The sequence below is a fragment of the Mauremys reevesii genome, linkage group 3 (assembly GCF_016161935.1).
Source record: "Mauremys reevesii isolate NIE-2019 linkage group 3, ASM1616193v1, whole genome shotgun sequence".
In the NCBI taxonomy this organism is placed as follows: domain Eukaryota; kingdom Metazoa; phylum Chordata; order Testudines; family Geoemydidae; genus Mauremys; species Mauremys reevesii.
In genome coordinates, this window is record NC_052625.1 from 130,552,686 (window position 1) to 130,575,281 (window position 22,596).

The 22,596-nt window shown below is 40.6% G+C and overlaps 1 protein-coding gene across 1 annotated transcript in view; it reads left to right on the forward strand.

The window, feature by feature from the left end:
* LOC120401286 (prolyl endopeptidase) overlaps positions 1–22,596 on the forward strand; it is a 163,701-nt gene that overhangs the window by 12,621 nt on the left and 128,484 nt on the right. Inside the window, exons 3-6 of the mRNA XM_039531029.1 lie at positions 5,274–5,407; positions 7,293–7,423; positions 15,975–16,184; positions 17,497–17,618. Coding sequence (XP_039386963.1) covers positions 5,274–5,407; positions 7,293–7,423; positions 15,975–16,184; positions 17,497–17,618 — 597 coding nt within the window. The remainder of the gene's footprint in view (positions 1–5,273; positions 5,408–7,292; positions 7,424–15,974; positions 16,185–17,496; positions 17,619–22,596) is intronic.

Here is a 22,596-nt window from a genome sequence, read left to right on the forward strand (position 1 = left end):
TGGTTGGCTGTCTTTAAAGACCTAGCTTCAGCATTAGTGCTGAATGCCCCAGGGCATATGAGCACATGTTATACCAATAAAAACTAGCAGAATCTTTTTAAGAGGGATAAGGCAAAGATGCCACATTTATTGTAAATACCATAATAAAACAAAAGATAACAGTAAACAACGTTGTTTTACTAATTTCTATCACTACTTATTCCTTACACACACACACACACACACACACACACCATTCATTCATTCATTCATTCATTCATTCATTCAGGTTCTGTATAGATGTTATAGTTACCAGTCTAGACGTTGCTCATGCCAAGTTACTGGCCAGGTATCTTGGTCATGAGGATGGAGCCGAGTCTGTGTCAGATGCACTTGGTGCTCCTGGAGGCTGGCAGCAGAACCATAGACTCAAAGTCCTTAGTTTTCAGAGTCCAGTTTTATAGGAATTTATTCCTATGTCATTTCATGAGAGTTGCTTCATTCTGCTGTTGCTAAATCAATCAGCAGGTGGCTGGCTCCATGTTATCAGATGTTTGTTTTTAATGCCTTTGAGGTGTGGTGGGGTGGATTCCAGTGGTCATCTGGTTGATCCCACTTGACACCTTCTTCGGCCAACACTGAATTCTTCAGGCTGGTAACTCCCTAACCATTCATTCATTATTTAAACTAGGCACTCATTCACATACATTCTCTATCTTAATTGCATCTATTTCACTGTCTATTTACCTTTTGGGGTGTTACCAATTTCTGTGAGACTCCCTGTCTTTTAACAATTAAAAATAAAGTGAGATGAAAACTTACAGAGGGTGGGGGTCTCTATCTATATACTATAACTGCTACTGTTTTGGCTTATTTTGAGTTAATTAATGTTTAACAAGTTTTATACAAAGTATTTCTTTGAGCAGGCTTCACACAGACGCAGCTGGTGGCTTGCAGGTTAGAGGCTAAATCTTGGGAATCACATTTACTTCTAATATAAACCTTTAGTTATAAAGTATCAATTAACAATAAATCATTTATAACAAATTATTTTTCATATAAACCATGTCTAATATAAACCTTCTTTAATATCCCTACACAGACATGTAACTTTGATTTATTTTCTCACTACGTTGTTGCAAACTGCAGCCTTATCGATCACTTCTTGCTGTGGAATGCCTCAATATTTACTCTGCTAGTAATATAACTACCACAAAATGGGACAGAAGAATATCCTGTCCAAGGAAGGAAGGTCCTTCCCTCTCTAGCCCCCCATATTTAGATAGTGCATGCAGGACATGAAATAACCGTAATAAAGGAAACCATATAGAATTGCTGAATAGTGGGGCCAGGGAGAAATAGTACTTACTCCTTTAAAAACGACGAGTCTGGTGGCACCATAAAGAGTAACAGATTCATTTGGGCATAAGCTTTTGTGGCTAAAAAAACCCACTTCTTCAGATGCATGGAGTAAAAATTGCAGATATAGGCATAAATAATATATGCCTGTATCTGCAGTTTTCACTCTGTTACTCTTTCTGGTACCACCGGACTCCTCATTGTTTTTGTGGATACAGACTAACATGGCTACCCCTCTGATACTTATTCCTTTGTTATACTCCATTTCCCAGTCCATTTATATAGAAGCTGTGACAACAGCAATAAAGCATGTGCTGGAACAAATAATTGAATTGAGATTTGTGATTAGACTTTGCAGCTTTGGAAAAACAAATTAATTTACACACTTCCGATAATCCCTTCAAGTCTACATTTTAGGCAACAAAAATGATTAGGGGGCTGGAGCACATGACTTATGAGGAGAGGCTGAGGGTGTGATGGGTTGGATCACAGAAACCCTCTTTGGAGCTGCCACCTAATGTGCCAAGACTACTTCTACCCCTGCTTTCCCTGCCAGCGTGGGACCCCGTCTGCTCCAACAAAGACCCAGGGTCTGAATTACTTGCCCCAAAGCTGCAGGTTTACCTGAAAGCAGCTCACAGAAGTGTGCTTGTCTTTAACACTCAGATGCCCAACTCCCAATGGGGTCTAAACCCAATTAAATCTATTTTACCCTGTATAAAGCTTATACAGGGTAAATTCATAAATTGTTCGCCCTCTATAACACTGGTAGAAAGATATGCACAGTTGTTTGCTCCCCCAGGTATTAATACATACTCCAAGTTAATTAATAATTAAAAAGTGATTTTATTAAATACAGAAAGTAGGATTTAAGTGATTCCAAGTAGTAACAGACAGAACAAAGTAAGTCACCAAGCAAAATAAAATAAAATGTGCAAAACTATGTCTAATCAAACTGAATACAGATAAGATCCTCACCAGTTCCAGAATGCTGCCTTTTATAGACTAATCTCCTTTTAGCCTGGGTCCAGCAATCACTCACACCCCTTGGAGTCACTGCCCTTTTGTTTCAGTTTCTTCCAAGTATCCTGTGGGGGTGGAGATGCTCTCTCTTTAGCCAGCTGCAGCCAACATGGAGGAGTCTCCCAGGGGTTTAAATAGAGTTTCTCTTGTGGGTGGAGACCTCCTCCTCACTCCTATGCAAAGTCCAGCTCCAAGATGGAGTTTAGGAGTCAGCTGGGCAAGTCACATGTCCATGCATGACTCAGTTTTTTCAGGCAGCATCTATTGTTTACATGCTACTTTGAACATCCTCAAGTAGACTTTTTATGTGGATTGGAACATTCCAAGATCCATTATCCTTTAAGTGTTTCTTGATTAGGTACTTAATTTCAACATTCCTTTCTCCAGGAACTGACCAAATGCTCTACTAAGGTTATTTAGAAATCAAGCCAGTACACAGCCAACATTCATAACTTCGAATACAAAAATGATACATGCACTCAAATAGGATTAATACATGGCATATGTAGCATAAAACACATTCTAAGCATATTTCCAAAAGCCTTATGGGAGGTACCGTCACAGGGGGCATGAGAAGCTTTAGGGAGAAAAAACCTCACTGCACACATTTTACCCCACAGCAACAAATAACTGGCAAAGCTGATTCCTCCAGACCAGGGGTCCCCAATGCAGTGCTCATGGGCGCCATGGCACCCACCAGGGCATCTATGTGCGCCCGCCTACTGGCCGCCGGACAAGCGGCCGCCGAAATGCCGTCGAGAAGCGGCAACGCCAGGAAGCATTGCCGCCGAGAAGCAGTGTCATCAAGAAGCGGTGCTGCCGAAATGCCGCTGATTTTCGGCGGTGATGCCTCTTGATGATGCCACTTCTTGGCGGCATTTCAGTGGCTGCTTGTCAGGCGACCACGCTCCTCGGCGGCTAGTTGTCCGGCGCTCGCCACGCGAAAAGGTTGGGGACCGCTGCTCCAGACATATCAGGTCTTCAGATGGCGCTGTGTGTGTTTGATGGATTTCTGCTAAGCTTGCATAGTATTATACAAAGTCTTTGCCATCTGTACTTTAATCCGTTTTCTACAACATGATGTGTGCAATTGTAAGCATGCAGCACAATCACAGTTTTGCTTTTCCTCTTATTAGAATGGATCATGGTTTTTTTTCTGTTGCATGAATGAACCAAACACAAGTGAAAAACACAGAAGTCGAAATTGATTCAAGTGAAGTGCCTCTGCTGCTTTTATCAGTATATGTAGTTGTGTGGCGGGAGGGATAGTGGGCGTGAACTACTACAGACACAAAGAAGGAGGGCACAATCAAATAAATTTGAGAACCACTGGTCTGATCTGACAGTGAGCCGAACCGGTAATGTATAAGTATTACTCTGTTTGACATGCGCTATAGAACATAAGAAAAGTCCTAAAGTGTTTAACCTGTGTGTGATATACCACTACAATTCAGGATAGCAAATGGAATAAGTGTGTGGCTATTTATAATAATTTGCACACTTATATTGTCCCTTTGATCTGAGAATCTTAGTGTTTTGCAAACATTAATTTAATTAAATGAGTAGCCAGTGTGTTTGCTATCTACATTCTCATGATGGCGTAATTGAAATAATCAATTTGTTTTCCCTGAATTTATTTTTTTTGTTGGGCATTTATAGCTCCTAAATTAATACTCTTGGCTAGATTTGGTTAGTGCCTGTACTAGCAGACCAGGGGCTTATGTGAGTTCCTTTCGCATATTCAAGGTTTGAATGGTACTTTTTACTCCATTGCACAAGAGGTAAATGAGTACTCAAGGTACAAAGCAATGGACCGCTAGGATCCATTTTGTTTGTATCGCACCTTGCTTTCTGAAGAATTGTAAAGAATTTTAGACTGCTATGTAAGCTATAAAGGGCTCATTTCATCTGCTGCTGAAAAGAACTCAACTCTGGGATAAAATACAGCACCTACTTAACAGCTCCCGGACACCCTACATAACAATTTTAGGATGTGAAATAGAAGAATATCTTTTCTAATTGAAATTGCAGAAGGAACTTGGGTAGGCAAAAGATAATTGAGTGGGATTTGGCCTTGAGACCGGGGTTGACATTACTACCTTTTTGTGACACTTAAATTTTAATGTCCACAAGTGATCAGGAACTTGATTATGTCTCTCAAGAACAGAGACCCAGCTCAGAATATACCTTTATTCACCATTTGAGTCCTCTTCACATGTGTGAATCTCACCTGCTGTCATGAGGATTTGGTTCATTGCATTCTGAGAAGGAAGAAGTTACAAAACCAATTCCTGTTTGTACCCTGGGCTTTCCTGGGTTTACTGTCCAGACCAATTCTATATCGCTTGTGAGATGTGATGGATTGACACAGCTCAAAGTGTTATGCATGTCTGCCAATCATACATTGCCGTATAAATACTAACCTTATTGGGGTGAAATACACTTTATTTTTCCTTATGAATGTTCCAGTTTTAGTAGTTGTAGAGTACTGGAGGCGCGCTGCACAGCAGCTCTATATGCTTCTTGTGATGCAAGTGAAGCTAACGCTATTTAGATACACACTATAATCTGATTTTTACCCAAGCCTCTTGGACAAATATGCGAAGCTTTCTTAAATGCTTCTTTTTGGGGGATGGGAGGAAATCTAGTTTTTGGTGGTTGTAATTTTAATTACACAAGTGTGCATCTGAGAGTCTAGATTGAGATCTACTGTTTTATCTTGAATACTTTATTTTCTATCACTTTATCATGATATTATGGAGGTAGGCATTGAGACTCTTCATGGGTGACTCTACACATCAAATACATAGAGCAATTCTCTCTATACGACTTGTGTCAGAAGATAGATAGTATTTCTTGTAGGACGTATAAGTATGTTTGACTCAGCATGTGCATTATTTTTTTACCTTCAGGCTTTTGTGGAGGCCCAGAATAAGCTTACGGTGCCCTTTCTTGAGCAGTGTCCTGTCAGAGGATTATTCAAAGAACGAATGACTGAGCTCTATGACTATCCCAAATACAGTTGCCACTTCAAGAAAGGAAAAAGGTATGTAAAGAAGCTGCTGGGTGCTTTTTAGATCATAAAGCTGAATTCTAAGCCCTGGTTAGAAGTAATACCTAGGATTACTAAACCGGAAAGGTCAGGGGGACTGGAGGAAATTTTGCTATTTTTACTTTGTGCAATTGACAGGACTTTATGTAGTCATTTTCATTATCTTTCTATGGATATTCTTTTGCTCAAAAGACCCTTAAATATCAGCAGAGGAGCAGAAAGTCATACTGTTTAACAAGGATTTAAAAAAAGAAAATGAGAATATAAGGGTACTCATTTAAAAATTTTAGTTACTGACAATTTGCCAATTTAAATTGCAGCTTTTGTTCCTTTTAACTAGGCGAGGGTAGAAAGGGGGATGCTGATTTTTGGGCTTTCCTCAACTGCAGAGATGGAGTTGCAGCTTGGGTTACCTTGTCCTATGACATCACTACAGAGACATGCAGCAGTTCTCCAGCAAAAAGAGCAAAGAGGGGATGTGATAGCCATGTTTGTAATGTCTCTTTGTGCCATGTGGACATTTATTAATTGTAAAAATCATAAAGAGCCCTTTCTGTCTTTTAGTTGAACCTTTTTTCAGTCAACCAATAGGTTTTGATGCTTTCCCACAACTATCCACAGGTGCAAGGAATTCCCCTATTCCCCCCTCCATGCTGCTTCACAGAGATTGGGAAAAGAGGACTACTCAGAAAGTGGTTTTGCTACACAAAGCCAGGGAGAGGAGCTGTAGCTCTTCCAATAGCATCCCTATGTGAAATATGTATTCACTATCCGTTAGTCTCTCACATGAGGTTGATCATTATTAACTTCAAAAAATTGTGCTTGTACCACTTTTAATTGTATCTATCCAGATCTAGAGATTACATGATATAAAAAAGGCTTTCTCATGTACATCTTACTCATTTGAAATAAGGCCTATAAACTTCTTATGGTTATAATATTTAAGTATCCTCACACTTTCTTGTCATGGGGAAATAGATTCAATGTGTGTAACGACCCAGCCACTCCGTCTCTATTCAAACCCAAGTTAATGGTATCTAGTTTCATATTAATATTAAGTGTCCTCACACCTTCTTGTCAACTGTCTAAAATGCGCCATCTTGATTATCAGTGCAAAAGATTTTTTTTCTCCTGCTGATAATAGCTCATCTTAATTAATTAGCCACTTATAGTTGGTATGGGTACTTCCACTTTTTCATGTTCTCTGTAGGTATATATATCTTCTTACTATATGTTCCATTCTATGCATCTGATGAAGTGGGCTGTAGCCCACGAAAACTTATGCTCAAATAAATTTGTTAGTCTCTAAGGTGCCGCAAGTACTCCTGTTCTTTTTACCGATACAGACTAACACGGCTGCTCTGAAACCCATCTCCTGACACTTATTGCTGTGCTAGACCTTAGCAAGGAAATGCAGGGAAACAGTTTCAAATGCAGTTTTTTATTTAAAACTTACTTATCAGCCACCAGATACAGTACTCAGGATGGAAGGAAACTTTGAAATAGTAATATTGGGTGCAAAGGTTTTCTAAGGTACAGTCCTATGAAGCTTCCCCAACTTGCTAAGCTTTCAAGATTGTCAAACTGTTCAGTGTCATGTTGTAGTGTGGAGGTTACTTCATCCTCTATTGTATATAGTCTGTGTGTGTTGGGGTGGTTTTTTTTTGGTAGAAGGTGCCTTAGATGAATTCCCCATCCCTTTATTCCAGAAGCATTTGGATACTCTGTTGTAAAGATGTTACTACTGTATGGCTTCTGTTTGTCTTTTATGACTTCTTATCAATCTTTCATACCGCCTCCTCCTCCTTTTTCTTTTTCTAGCTGAGCTAGAAAATAAAAATAGAGTTCCTTTTTTGCTCATTCAGTTTGTGTTTTCCAGGTTTTTTCACTTTTACAATACTGGACTGCAGAACCAGCGAGTATTATATGTGCAAGAATCCTTGGATGCTGATGCCAAAATATTTCTTGATCCAAATAAGCTTTCTGATGATGGCACTGTGGCTTTACAAGGTCAGTGAGGCAGGAGTTTTTAAAAAAAACAGAAATTGGGATTATTTTGAGGCTACAAAACTATAAAAGTTAGGGTTTTTTTTTTGTTTGTTTACATCAAAACATAATGTTCATAAGTATTTTTGTGGGGAAAGCTATGGTGTCTGATAGGGGTTTTGTCTACTCAAAATAAAAAAGCAAAAGATAAAAAGACGAGTGCAAGGAATTCTCATTATTTCAAAGATTTCCTAATGATTATGTGTAAGAATATCTATCTAATGTCACTTGGGTAATCTTTCCTCTTTCTCTCAGCACATGCTTTTGGCTTTCTGGATTGTTTTATAATCTTCATATGCATTTGTGTGATGGACACCTCTAATTCTCAGGTGCCTCAGCACTTTTTCTAGTGTAATTTCTTTCAAATGTCAGTTCAAAGTATTTGTCCAACTTTATGCCAGAAATGGTAATTATTGGGCAAGGCAGAGTGGGAGTTCTCCAGAGTAGTGCTTTGCCTCTCCACTGATTGACTATCCAGTACAGAGTCTAGTTAAAGATGCTGATCTACCTTTTACAAAAGTTTTTCTTTATTAATTAAGCTGTACCTGAGGCACTGACAAGTCTGCCTCATGCTACATCCCTGCACAGCCAGCTACCTTGAACAAGCAAGGAATATCTCTAACTTGAGGCAGAATCCTAGTGAAGACCAGGCAGTATGTAGTTTTCACTTGAGTTAGCAGGTTGAGTTAGTGTGTGTGAGGGAGCTTATGGCTTACCTTAACCTAGTAACTAATGTGAAATGTACAAGCTGCCTCTGTAGGCTGAACTGTTTGGCAATAGTGACCATAATGTAATTAAATTTAACATCCTTGTAGGAGGTGAAAATATCAAAACCCCCTCCACAGTAACATTTAACTTTTAAAAGGGGGAACTACACATGAATAAGGATGCTAGTTAGATGGAAATTAAAAAGAGCAGTCACAAAGGTAAAATGCCTGCAGCCAATATGGAGACAACTTAAAAACACTAGAACAGGCTCAGACTAAAAGTATACCCCAAATCAAAAAAGACAGTAGGAGGGTCAAAAGAATGCCACTGTGGCTAAACAGTGGAGGATGATAGAGGCAAAAAGGCATCCTTTAAAATATGGAAGTCAAATCCTAATGAGGAAAATAGGAAAGAACATAGACACTGACAAGTAAATTTAAAAAAAAATATTAAGGGAGGCCAAGAAAACATTTGAGAAGCAACTTGCTAAAGATTTCGAAACAGTAACTGTTTTTTAAAGTACATCAGAAGCAGGAAGCCTGCCAAACAGGAGTGGGACCACTAGATGACAGAGGTGCTAAGGGAGCACTCAAAGACAAGGCCACTGCAGAGAAGCTAAATGAATTCTTTGCATCGGTCTTCACTGTAGAAGATGTGAGGTATATACCCACATTAGAGCTGTTTTTTGGTAGCGACAAAATCTGAAGTATTGTCCAACTTGATGTGTCAATAGAAAAATTTTAGAACAAATTGATCAGTAAACTGTAGTAAGTCACCAGGACCAGATGGTATTCACCCAAGAGTTCTGAAAGAATTAAAGTATAACAGTACAGAACTAGTAACAGTAGTGTATAACCTATCACTGAAATCAGCCTCTGTACCAGTTGACTGAAAGGTAGCGAATGTAATGCTGTCTTTTTAAAAGAGGCAGTCCTGGCAATTACATGCAGGTGAGCCCAAATTAAGTACTGGGCACCAGTACTTTTGTAAAGGGAAGTCATGCCTCATTGATCCATTAGAATTCCTGGAGGGAGCCAACAAGAATACAACCTTATATCTTTCTTTGACAGTTCAAGCCTTGTGGATAAGAGAGAAGCGGGAGATGTGACATATCTCAAGTTTAGTAAGGCTTTTGATGCTGTCTCACATGACCCTCTCATAAGCAAAGAATGGCAATATAGCTTAGAGAAATAAGAAATAACTTAAGTGCAAGAGTGTAATAAGAAAAGCCAAAGAGGAGTTTGAAGAACGGCTAGCCCAAAACTCCAAAGGTAATAACAAAATGTTTTTTAAGTACATCAGAAGCAGGAAGCCTGCTAAACAACCAGTGGGGCCCCTTGATGATCAAAATTCAAAAGGAGCGCTTAAAGACGATAAAGTCATTGCGGAGAAACTAAATGGATTCTTTGCTTCAGTCTTCACGGCTGAGGATGTTAGGGAGATTCCCAAACCTGAGCTGGCTTTTGTAGGTGACAAATCTGAGGAACTGTCACAGATTGAAGTGTCACTAGAGGAGGTTTTGGAATTAATTGATAAACTCAACATTAACAAGTCACCGGGACCAGATGGCATTCACCCAAGAGTTCTGAAAGAACTCAAATGTGAAGTTGCGGAACTATTAACTATGGTTTGTAACCTGTCCTTTAAATCGGCTTCGGTACCCGATGACTGGAAGTTAGCTAATGTAACGCCAATATTTAAAAAGGGCTCTAGGGGTAATCCCAGCAATTACAGACCGGTAAGTCTAACGTCGGTACCGGGCAAATTAGTTGAAACAATAGTAAAGAATAAAATTGTCAGACACATAGAAAAACATAAACTCTTGAGCAATAGTCAACATGGTTTCTGTAAAGGGAAATCGTGTCTTACTAATCTATTAGAGTTCTTTGAAGGGGTCAACAAACATGTGGACAAGGGGGATCCGGTGGACATAGTGTACTTAGATTTCCAGAAAGCCTTTGACAAGGTCCCTCACCAAAGGCTCTTACGTAAATTAAGCTGTCATGGGATAAAAGGAAAGGTCCTTTCATGGATTGAGAACTGGTTAAAGGACAGGGAACAAAGGGTAGGAATTAATGGTAAATTCTCAGAATGGAGAGGGGTAACTAGTGGTGTTCCCCAAGGGTCAGTCCTGGGACCAATCCTATTCAATTTATTCATAAATGATCTGGAGAAAGGGGTAAACAGTGAGGTGGCAAAGTTTGCAGATGATACTAAACTACTCAAGATAGTTAAGACCAAAGCAGATTGTGAAGAACTTCAAAAAGATCTCACAAAACTAAGTGATTGGGCAACAAAATGGCAAATGAAATTTAATGTGGATAAATGTAAAGTAATGCACATTGGAAAAAATAACCCCAACTATACATACAACATGATGGGGGCTAATTTAGCTACAACGAGTCAGGAAAAAGATCTTGGAGGCGGTCAAAAAAGCAAACAGGATGTTAGGAATCATTAAAAAGGGGATAGAGAATAAGACTGAGAATATATTATTGCCCTTATATAAATCCATGGTACGCCCACACCTCGAATACAGTGTACAGATGTGGTCTCCTCACCTCAAAAAAGATATTCTAGCACTAGAAAAGGTTCAGAAAAGAGCAGCTAAAATGATTAGGGGTTTAGAGAGGGTCCCATATGAGGAAAGATTAAAGAGGCTAGGACTCTTCAGTTTGGAAAAGAGAAGACTAAGGGGGGACATGATAGAGGTATATAAAATCATGAGTGATGTTGAGAAAGTGGATAAGGAAAAGTTATTTACTTATTCCCATAATACAAGAACTAGGGGTCACCAAATGAAATTAATAGGCAGCAGGTTTAAAACAAATAAAAGGAAGTTCTTCTTCACGCAGCGCACAGTCAACTTGTGGAACTCCTTACCTGAGGAGGTTGTGAAGGCTAGGACTATAACAATGTTTAAAAGGGGACTGGATAAATTCATGGTGGCTAAGTCCATAAATGGCTATTAGCCAGGATGGGTAAGAATGGTGTCCCTAGCCTCTGTTCGTCAGAGGATGGAGATGGATGGCAGGAGAGAGATCACTTGATCATTGCCTGTTAGATTCACTCCCTCAGGGGCACCTGGCATTGGCCACTGTCGGTAGACAGATACTGGGCTAGATGGACCTTTGGTCTGACCCGGTACGGCCTTTCTTATGTTAAATCTACTATAAGGTGGGTACACAACTGGTTAGAAAACTGTACTCGGAGAGAAGTTACAGCTTGACAGTGAACCAATGGTAAGGGCATATTGAGTGAGATCCCACAGTAATCTGTCCTGGGTCTAGTTCTATTCAATATCTTCATAAATTATTTGGATAGTGTTATAAAGAGTATGCGTATGAAGTTTTGCGGACAATACCAAGCTGGGAGGGGTTGCAGGAGCTTTGGAGGACAGGATTAGAATTCAAAATGATCTTGACAAACTGGAGAAAAGATCTGAAAAAAATAGGATCAAATCAATAAGTGCCAATGCGAAGTACTCCACTTAGGAAGGAACAATCAGTTGCATAAGTACACAATAGGAAATGACTGCCTAGGAAAGAGTACTGCAGAAAAGGATCTGGTAGCTATAGTGGATCACTAACCTAAATATGAGTTAACAATATAATACTGTTCTGGGATGTATTAGCACAAGGCCAATGGGAGTTGCTGGAAGCTGCGGCCAGTACATCCCTCGGCCCGTGCCACTTCCAGCAGCTCCCATGGGCCAGGAGCCGCGATCATTCAGACCTGCAGATGGGGCAGGTAAACACACCGGCCCGGCCCGCCGGGGCTTTCCCTACAGAAGCGCCGACCCCTGTTTGAGAAACCCTGTATTAGCAGGAGTGTCGTAAGCAAGACATGAGAAATAATTCTTCTTCTCTACTCAACACTGAAAAGGCCTCAACTGGAGTACTGTGTTCAGTTCTGGGCACCAGAGTTTGGGAAAGATGTGGACAATTTGGAGAAAGTCCAGAGGAGAGCAACAAAAATGATTAAAGGTCTTGCAAACATGACCTACCAGGAAAAAATGGGGTTTGTTTACTCTGGAAAAGACTGAGGGGAGACATAAGAGTGTTCAAATATGTAAAATGTTAGAAATTGGAGGGTGATAAATTGTTTTCCTTATCCACTGAGGACAGGACAAGAAATAATCAGCTTAAATTGGAGCAAGGGAAATTTAGGTTAAAACTTCGTAAGTGTAAGGGTAGTTGAGTACTGGAACAAATTACCCAGGGAGTGTGTGGAATCTCTGTCATGGGAGGTTTTTAAGAACAGATTAGACAAACACTTGCCAGGGATGGTTTTGGTAATACTAAGTCCTGCCTCAGTGCAGGGGACTGGACTAGATGGTCTATCGAGGTCCCTTCCAGTCCTACGTTTCTATAATTCTGTGTGGATAACAGTGATCCAGTAATACAGGCAAAATTACGAATAATCAATACAAACACACAGAATTGCAGACACAGGATTCTTATATGAAATTACCCAGTACTTCTAATACTCACTAGCTTGAATAGAAGAAATTAGTTCAGAGAGATGAGCAGACTTGATTAAGCATCTGGACTGGTGTACTTCCAGACGGCTAAGAACCCAGAACAAAGAACACAGAGACCCAAGTTCCCGCTCTCTGGGATTTTCACATTCTCTTCCCTGATTGGTCCTTTGGTCAGGTGTTTCACCAGGTCTGTGTTAACCCTTTTCAGGTAGAACTTAACCCTTAACTAACTACTTATGACAAGGTCCCTCTAAGCAAACTGAGGGCATGTCTGCACTGTGATTAAAGGCCGGCAACTGGCCTTTGTCAGCTGACTTGGGCTCCTGGGACTTGGGCTATGGGGCCATTTAATTGCAGTGTAGAGATGCTTGGGCCTGGGCTCTGGAACCCTTCCCCCTCATGAGGTCCTTGAGACAGAGTCTGAACACTACACTGCAATTAAATAGCCCCATAGCACGAGCACAAGTCAGCTGACATGGGCCAGTTGCAGGTGTTTAATTGCAGTGTAGACATATCCTAAGTAGCCTAAGAGTGAAGGTCCCTTTGTAGATCAATGACTGGTTGCAAGATAGGAGACAAAGGGTAGGAATAAATAGTCAGTTTTCACAATGGAGAGGGATGAAGAGTGCAGTCCTCCAAGGATCTGTAGTTGGACCTGTACTGTTCATTATATTCATTAATTATCTAGAAAAGGGCATGAACAGTGAAGTGGTGAAGTTTGCAGATGATACAAAATTATTCAAGATAAGTCCAAAGCAGACTGTGAGGAGTAACAGAGGGATCTCACAAAACTAGGTAAGAGGGCAACAATGTCAGATGTAATTCAGCATAGATAAGTGCAAAATAATGCACATGGGGAAAAAATAATCCCAACTATACATATATAATAGATTCTAAATTAGCTGTTATCACCCAAAAAAGTGGTCTTGGAGTTACCATGGATAGTTCTCTGAAAACGTCAGCTAAATGCATCACAGCGGTCTAAAAGGCTAACAGTATGTTTGGAACTATTAGAAAAGGAATAGGAACTAAGACCAAAAAATTGTAATGCCAATATAGAAATCCATGGAGTACCCATGCCTTGAATAGTGTGTCCAGTTCTGGTTGCCCCATCTCAAAAACTTTACAATGGGAAAAGATACAGCAAAAGGCAAGAAAGATGATCACAGGTAAGGAAAGATTCCACATGAGGAGGGACTAAAAAGATTAGGACAGTTCAGCTTAGAAAAGAGACAACTAAGGGGGGATATGATACAGGTCTATAAAATTGTAAGCAGTGTGGAAAAAGTAAATAACACTTTGTTGTTCACCCTGTTTACCTTTTCATACAATACAAAAACCAGGAGTTACCTGATTAAATTAAGAGGCAGCAGGTTTAATTCAAACGAGAATGTCCTTCTCTCACAAAGCACAACTAACCGGTGGAACTCATTGTCATAACATATGATGGCCAAAAGTATAACTAGTTTCAAAAAAGACCTAGATACATTCATGGAGGATAAGTCCATCAGTGACTATTAGCCAAGATGGTGAATGATCCAAACCATGCTCAGCCTTTGACTAGCAGGGAGTGGAAGACTGATGGATCATTCCATAATTGCCCTGTTCTGTATACTCCCCCGAAGCTCTGTTGGGAGACAGGATACTGCGCAAAGTTGACGATAGTCTGGCTCAGCATGGCAGCTCTTATGTTCTTGCCTCAAGGGAGTTAACACCTTTTTTCCTATTGAAGACATAGCCTCATTGAGCTATAAAGGTAGGTAGAGGGGTGGTGTGTGTGTGCACAGGGGTGAAGGAAGGCTTTTAAAAAAATAAATAAATAAAGCTTAATTTAATGTGTAATTATATTGCTAGGGGAAACACCAGGCCAAATTCAGGCCTGGTGTAATCCATTCTCTTCAGTAGAGTTGAGCTTGTTTATAACCAGACTGAATTTGCCCCTCAATGTCTGGGCCAACATCCATCTAAGGCCCTCCTGAAAGATGTTGCAGAATCTTGTTTTCCTCCCATGATTCAGATAGACCTACATAAATCTCGGGTCTTTTCCAACTAATTCTGTTAGGTCATATAATCCGTCCATCTGATGATGCACAATTTTTCCAGTATATTTCTCTATTTTCTATTGCTTTGCAGAGTCTAACTTGAAATGACTCTCTCTGGAATGGCAATCACTTTCTTTGAGGATGTTTGTCCTTTAAATTAATTAATTATAAGCCTTCCTCCCCCTCCTCCCTCAGTATCCACAGGCAATTGAGGAAAAGGCTCATAGTTCAGATAGTTGTTAGTAGAGTGTCCTCAGCATTTGTCACGTACCAGTCTTTCTTTGTGTAAAAAGGATGGTATGCTAAGCAAAACTCTCAATCAGTGAGCTGTGAACTTCTGGAATCTCCAGGGACTCCAGAAAAGTGAATACCATGTGTTTGGGAACAGTTGATTGTACGAAAGATCCCTTCATATCCCCAGAACGAATTACCAACCAGTGCTGATGAGATCTTCTGGGGGTAAGTGGGTGATCCTGCTAATTATGTTGACCTTTTCTGGTCGTTAGCTAATACTACTTCACCCAGAATACTGAAGTATCTTTTTTTTTATCGAAACAAGTTCGGTTGGTGAAAGAGACGAGCTTTTGAGCTACACAGAGCTGTGTGGAGGGACTCTAATAAATTATAGATTTATTATAAGGTCAAACTGTGTGAATTTTGAAAGCTGCATTTGGAAAAAAAAGTGTTTAAAGATGTGTGTGTCCCTTCCCAATTTAATTACAGACAGGTTTTTAGGAGGGAGCGACTTGAACACTGCAGAGCCCACCAGTAAAGTGCAATACCTCCTCACTTCAGCCACGGTTTACTCTAAGCAATGGATTGGAAGTGACAGAAACACTAAATAGTTCCATTGGTGGCAGCTCTGGGAGTAGAAATTAAGAGTCCTGCCTCTCTGTCTTTTGAGATAACCACTAGACAGCACTCCTTCTAGTTACTATATATGTGTATAAATAACTTGTGTCACCACTTCATGTTGGAAGATGGTAAGATGCTTCTAACCTAAAGATGTGCAATAGATGAGAGATGGCCAGCAACCAAAGATCGCTGGTGCTGCCAGTGCATTTACTACTAGTTGCTGGCGGAGGGAGCCACAACCTACTAAAGTGGTTTAAAACAAAAAACAAAAAAAAGTGTGCTCTAAACGTTTGTTCAAAAGTGAAAGTTTTTTTTTTAAATGCTTTTCAACTTTAAACTGGTGCCATGTTTCTGTCTGTCTGTGGCAAGTGGTAGAAAGTTGTGCAGCCAAATAGTGACCCAGGCATTTGTTTGGCTTTATCTATAGGTTATGCATTCAGTGAAGATGGTGAATACTTTGCTTACGGTCTGAGTTCCAGTGGCTCAGACTGGGTAACTATCAAGTTTATGAAAGTGGACGGTCCTGAAGAGCTTCCAGATATGCTGGAAAGGGTTAAATTCAGTTGCATGGCTTGGACCCATGATGGAAAAGGCATGTTCTACAACTGCTATCCAAAACAAGATGGGAAAAGTGATGGTAAGTATATCTTGAATCAGTGGAGAAAAGTAACCCCTTTTTTCAAGAGATGGATGTAATAGTGGCTAGAAAATTGTTTTACTTGAGCACTGTTTAACCACATCCATGGCAAATTGCCCCAGGCAATTTCCTTAGGTAGTTGAGAAATGTGTAGAATATTGATTGACTGCTTGATACTCACTCCCCTTTGAGATTGCTACTTCTACAAGTACTGTACAATGCACTCTCCATTCCTGAAAAGACTTAACGTACATATGCATTCCCTGATCATCATGGTAAAGGTGTGTAAGTCTTTGAATGATCAGGGCCTAAGTCCATATACATTATTTTCCTTTATAAGTATGTTTTTTTTTTCCTGTCTCTCCTTTCTTGTCTTTTTTTGTGTAAACAGTTTACTCATCCTTCTTTCCACGGTGAGATTTTTGAAGATCTTGTACCAAGCACTTTTTGTTAAACATGCTGGGAGCAAGTCTTTCTCTTATTTTTACACATTCAACTGCTCTGGAACTATAATTTGGACAAACTTCCAAATTTGGTACCTGGCCTTGTCCTTTTTGCATTGAAATAATGCTCTAAGTTCAGAAGTTAAAAAATCACATAGCAGTGCTGTAGTGTAAATCTAGAAGTATTTGGTAAGGATTGAATTACTGACTAAACTGCATCTGTCTGTCACTCCTGAACATTTAAAACAAACAAATGGTTAATGAGAAAAAAAACAGGAAATGCAGCCTAAATGTTACATGCCCAAAAATTATTGGGCCAATATTCTTTTTTACCTTGATTTGATTAAACAAAATCTGATGGCATAGAGTCCTGTTTTCCTATCTCAAACTTTATCTAGCACTTCATGCAAAGCTTTAAAATATCACTTCTTGACTTTCAGCAAGTATTATTATATGAACACTAACTGATAATATCCTAGCGATACCAATGTTATCTTACTTAGTTACTATATATTTACTAAAAGGGATGACTGTAAATGGCATCTCATGTTACATGATGCCAAAACCTATTCAGATATTTTGGACTCCTTGAATAATATTTGCAGTTGCTGATGGCTTCCGGAAAATGGAGCGTGAAACGAGTCCTGAAATTAGCAATATTTGTCATACCTGCTTCTCCCCCAAATACACACCCTTTTTACTTGTGTAGTGAAAATAAAAATGGCTGCTGACCCGTATCAGGCTGCAATCCTTGAATAACTCCTTTCACCACAAGTGTATGTACAGAGGCAGAGAAGCTTGCAAAAAGTTTATGGTGTTAATAAAAATTGTCTTTGAAAATGAAATAATTCCCTTCTGAATTATACCAGGCACTGAGACCTCCACTAATGTGCATCAGAAGCTGTTTTACCACATCCTTGGGACTGACCAGTCAAAAGATGTTTTATGTGCCGAATTTCCTGATGAGCCAAAATGGATGGGTGGAGCTGAGGTAAATTGCACAGTTTTTGTCTTTATGCATGTTCAGCCTCTTTGATTAAGCCAAACTGTAATATTTATTACAAACAAAAAAATCTATGTTGAGACCATTATTAAGGTTGCAAAGTCAAAGGCACAAAAGTTACGAAGTGCCAGAATTAAAACTACTTATACAATTTTAATTCGGACGTTCTGCGCATCAGCATTATGATACAGACTTTAATTTCATGATCACATACTATTTTTTTTCCCCTTGGGATCCTGCATCATTCAGCACAAAGTCTGGACAAGCTCTGGGCATGAAGCAGGGTAGTGTAGTGAAGGAGACTGTTGTCTGTAGGCCCCCTGGCTCATTTGTTGTGGAAGTTGGAAGGTGCATTGTGAATGAGGCAGAGAATGTTCAGGAAAAGAAGGGAGGGTTTCAGGTATAAAGCAGATGAATGCTCTCCTGGAGAATTGGATTTTATCCTTCCCGTGCCGCGAAATTCCTGTGTGATGCTGGACAGCTCATGTAAGTCACGATTTTTACAGGTGATCACTAATTGTGACTGCCTCATCGTCTGGAGCCTGACATGAGACCAGGAGGTCTGACTTGCAGAGGTGCTGAGCACTCACAGCTGCAAGTGAAGTCAACGAAATCTGTGATTTGAATATTAAGTGTATGTAATATATAATGTTAAATACTCTGAGAAATCAGGTCCTAGATGTCTTAAGTTGGGTACACAATTAGTTAATACTTTTGACCTTGGTCTCAGTGTCTCAATTCCCATCTATAAAATGGGGATAATAATACCCTTCATCTCATAGCTGCCATGTGAAGATTGATTAATGTTTGTGCAGCACTCAGGTGCTATAGTAATGAGTACTTAAGAAAAGCCTGCAAGGAAATTAATAGTTGTCTTCAGGGTGGGATTTGAATAATGTGAAGCAAATAAGCAGAAGGCCACACACTGAATAACAAAGATAAAACAAAACATTGAATAGCTGCTCATTTAGTGAGCAGCATCCTGTGGTACATGGAATGAGGCAGGGTTTTTGTGGAAAAAATTACACGTGATTAAGTAGTTAAAGACACTGTCATAATTAAGGCTAAGATTTTGTCATGGATATTTTTAGTAAAAGTCATGGACAGGTCACGACTTCGTGAATTTTTCTTTTTTGTCCATGACTTTTACTAAAAATATACCTGACAAAATGGAGATCTGTGGGTCCCCACACTGTCTGAAGCGTGGCAGTTGCACAGGGGCCAGGAGCTGCGGGGGTCCGCCGCTGCCTGCGGTGGCCAGGGGTTCCCCCCAGCTCCTGACCACTGCAGGCTGAAGTCATGGAGGTCACTGGAAGTCATGTATTCTGTGACTTCCGCGACCTCTGTGACTAAATCGTAGCCTTAATCATAATGCATATTCAGAAGGTGCCTGAATTAAGGTTTCATAGGTAGGAACTGCCAGAATTAAAGTTAACTTTTGAGTGCTTAACTTTGCAATCCTAATGTTCTTTTAATATAGTTCTGTGTGTAACTTCCTGGGTTGTGTGGAGGGGGGCTTTTTTGTTTTTGTTTTAATTTTTTAAGGCACACTGAAAAAACAAATGCCATCATGTGGCAGGATATTGACACCCACATAGGTCATCGGCAGGGTTGGAAACTTGAGACCAACTAAACAGATTTCTGCCACATGAAGTAACGGAATAACTGACAGCAGTAGTAGGTTGTCATCCTCTGTGTGGACCAACACCCAAGGGGGATGGAACACTGCCAGTGGATTTCACAGATATTTGCGGACTGTAGAGTAGTGATGAGACTTGGGATTCTTGGGCTCCATTCCATGCTCTGGTGGGGAGTATGCTCTAGTAGGCACAGATTCTTCTTCTAGCTCCCCAAACTTGACTCTAACCTGTCCATGTCCCAGTCCTGTGTCTTCCCCATTCCAGCTCCCATTCTCCTCACCTAGCCAGTCCGAGGCTTCACTCCTCAGGTTTCTTATCTATCTTAAGATAAGTAGTTCCTGCCCCTGAGTGGATGGATGCAGATCTCGGTCTCTCTTCTCCTCCACCCCCTCCACTCCCCGGCCTCGTTTCCCTCCCTGGCTCAGGCTATGTCTACGCTACCGAGGTAAGTCGACCTATGATATGTAACTCCAGCTACGCGAATAATGTAGCTGAAGTCGACGTACCTTAGGTCAAGTTGCCGCAGGGTCTACGCTGTGGAGGGTCGACAGGAGAAATTCTCCATTGATTTACCTTACTCTTCTTGTTGGGGGTAGAGTACAGGGGTCGACTGGAGAGCAATCTGCTGTCTATTTGGCGGGTCTTCACTAGACCTGCTAAATCAACCGCCGGTGGCTCGATCTCAGAGCGTCGACGAAATGGGTATTCACCCACGAAAGCTCATGCTCCAATACATCTGTTAGTCTATAAGGTGCCACAGGACTCTTTGCTGCTTTTACAGATCCAGACTAACATGGCTACCCCTCTGATACTTGATCCTGTCTGTAGTGTAGATGTAGCCTTAGTTTCCTTGCTCAACGAGTTCGTCTTCTGTATCCATCCAGTCCCATTGTTCCATTCCCCACCCCTTAGTCCAGCTCTTTTCCCTTCTGCATTCCAGTCAGGAGCAGGGGAGATCATTTGAGAGCACTGGGGAGACAGGTTCCCATGCTCTCACTTTAGGTGACCAGACTTGGCACCAGCAGGGCCTACAGCAGCCCAGAGCTGAAAGTGGGAAAAGTCCTGCTCATCCCAGGAGTGGAGTCTATGATAAGCATGTGTAAACTCACAACTTTTTTTAAAATGTCAAATATGGATAGTCTTTAATGGGGATGGTTTAAAAAAAAAAAAAAGCATATCCCTGGCACAAAGGCCACCCCTGCCAAATTTCAAGTTCTTACTCCAAAGGATAGAAAAACACTTCCCTGTTCCCCATCCCCATGTCTCCTCTGAAACGGCTGAACCGTTTTGACTGAAATTTTCCAAAACAATTCAGCATGAGACAGACAGCAGGCACGGAAAATCAGTCCAAATGGTTAAACTCTGGCAAAGTTTTAAAAGCATCCTTTTAGTGTGATGCGTTGGGCAGTCTTAATATTAGGCTGTACTGCCAGTCTCACCTATAATAATTTATTAAAGAGCCACAGGCTTGAGTGGGTTCAAAATAGCAACATATTGGCCACAGAGTAACTCCTACCCTGCATATAAATTGGCTTACAGAATTGGTGATCGTCGTAATCATTCAGGTAATCAGAGAACTGATCTTCTTAATAGTTGATATTCTCTTGGAATTTTCAGATCTACTCCAGCTACTGTGCTTAACCAGTCCGCTCTACTGCTATTGATGATCTTTTTATTATTTTTATTTTTATCTCCTTCGTGATGAATAATACTGCTTTTGTCCTGTTTGGTGTACTCAGCACATAGAACTCCAGTAGTTAAATCTTTTTTTTTTTTTTAATTGCAAGTCACTGTCAACAGAAAAGCTGGAACTGTTGGAAGACATAGTTTCTATCAAAGAATTTTAAAAATCCATTTAAGAAAAAGGCAATGATCCAGATTTAGATCCCTCAGTTGTGAAATTCCTTGGGGGGGAAAAACCTCCATGAAGCAGGATTTTTATTTATTTATTTATTTAGATTAGAGCACTTATGAATCATAAAATCTAGAGATGGCAAAGACCTCTTAAGCAAGTGGTTTCTCAACCAGGAGCCTAGGGGCCCCTGGGGGGGGGGCGAGCAGGTTTCAGGGGGTCCGCCAAGCAGGGCCAGTGTTAGACTTGCCAGGGCTCAGGGCAGAAAGCTGAATTCCCACTGCATGGTGGTGAAGCATGAGGCCCTGAGCCCCGCCACCTGGGGCTGAAGAAAAAGCCTGAGCAACTTAGCTTCATGGTGCTCCCTGTGGCATGGGGCACTGGGCAACTGCCCTGCTTGCTACCCCTTAACACAGGCCCTGGCTTTTGGATGCAGAAAACCAGTTATTGTGGCACAGGTGGACTATGTCACTTTTATAGCATGTTTGGGGGCCTCAGAAAGAAAAAGGTTGAGAACCCTTGTCTTAGGCCATGCAGTCCATCCATGAAGTAGTTATTCATTAGATCACATACTATAAACTTTAATCTGTCACTGAAAATCAGTTGTATAGTAAAAACTAGAAAGTTTGTGGAGTTAAATTGATAAGAAAGGGAACTTGAAAACTGTTGTCCTTATTTTCTCACTCTTGTAAATAAACTGATTCCTCTCAGTCTGTTGGTGACAGATGTCTCATAGTGATGAACCCACTGATTCACACTGGTGACGCACATTGTTAGAGTACACATGTTGTTGTGAAAGCTAATTCATTTTCCTTTTGGGCACTGTGTTCTGATATGTGCAAAACCTAGGGGATCTCTTTATGCTAACTAGGACAATAATATAAGAGGTGGTGGTGTGCTCTCTTGAGTGAAATCTTGTCTCCAAACTCATAGTGAGAACCTGTTGAATGATCTTTTGTCAGTTAATGGAGGAGAACAGAGGCTGCAACAGAGGCTTTTCCTATTCAAGTGGAAGAAGCGTGGCAAACATGTCTTGATGTCAGAAATGTGGAGCTGAGTGTGAGGAGAACTCATTGTAGAATCTTCATGGTGAAAGGCAAAGCGTCTGCCATGCCAGGCACAGAGTTGCCGTCATACCTTTGGCCTCTGAAGGCCATGTCCGTGTCAGTTCTGTATCCAGTGGTTCCACCACCAAGACAGGGAGCTTGAGGAAGATTTACATTAATGAAAGATGTGGGCTTTTTTCTAGTAAAATTTGCCTTCTGTGACATTTTGTATGTGATACTGACACACAGTATGGTGCTCTTATGCTGAATGAGCAAACCACCTTTCTAATGTTTTGTAGCAAGAATTTATCTTTGTACAGCATGAAAACTAATATGAAGAGTGTAGGGAAGCTGCCAGATCCCTTAGGGCCTGCAGATGTTGAAAGGAGTTGCTGCTGTGAAGATACATTTCTGGATAATGTATTAGT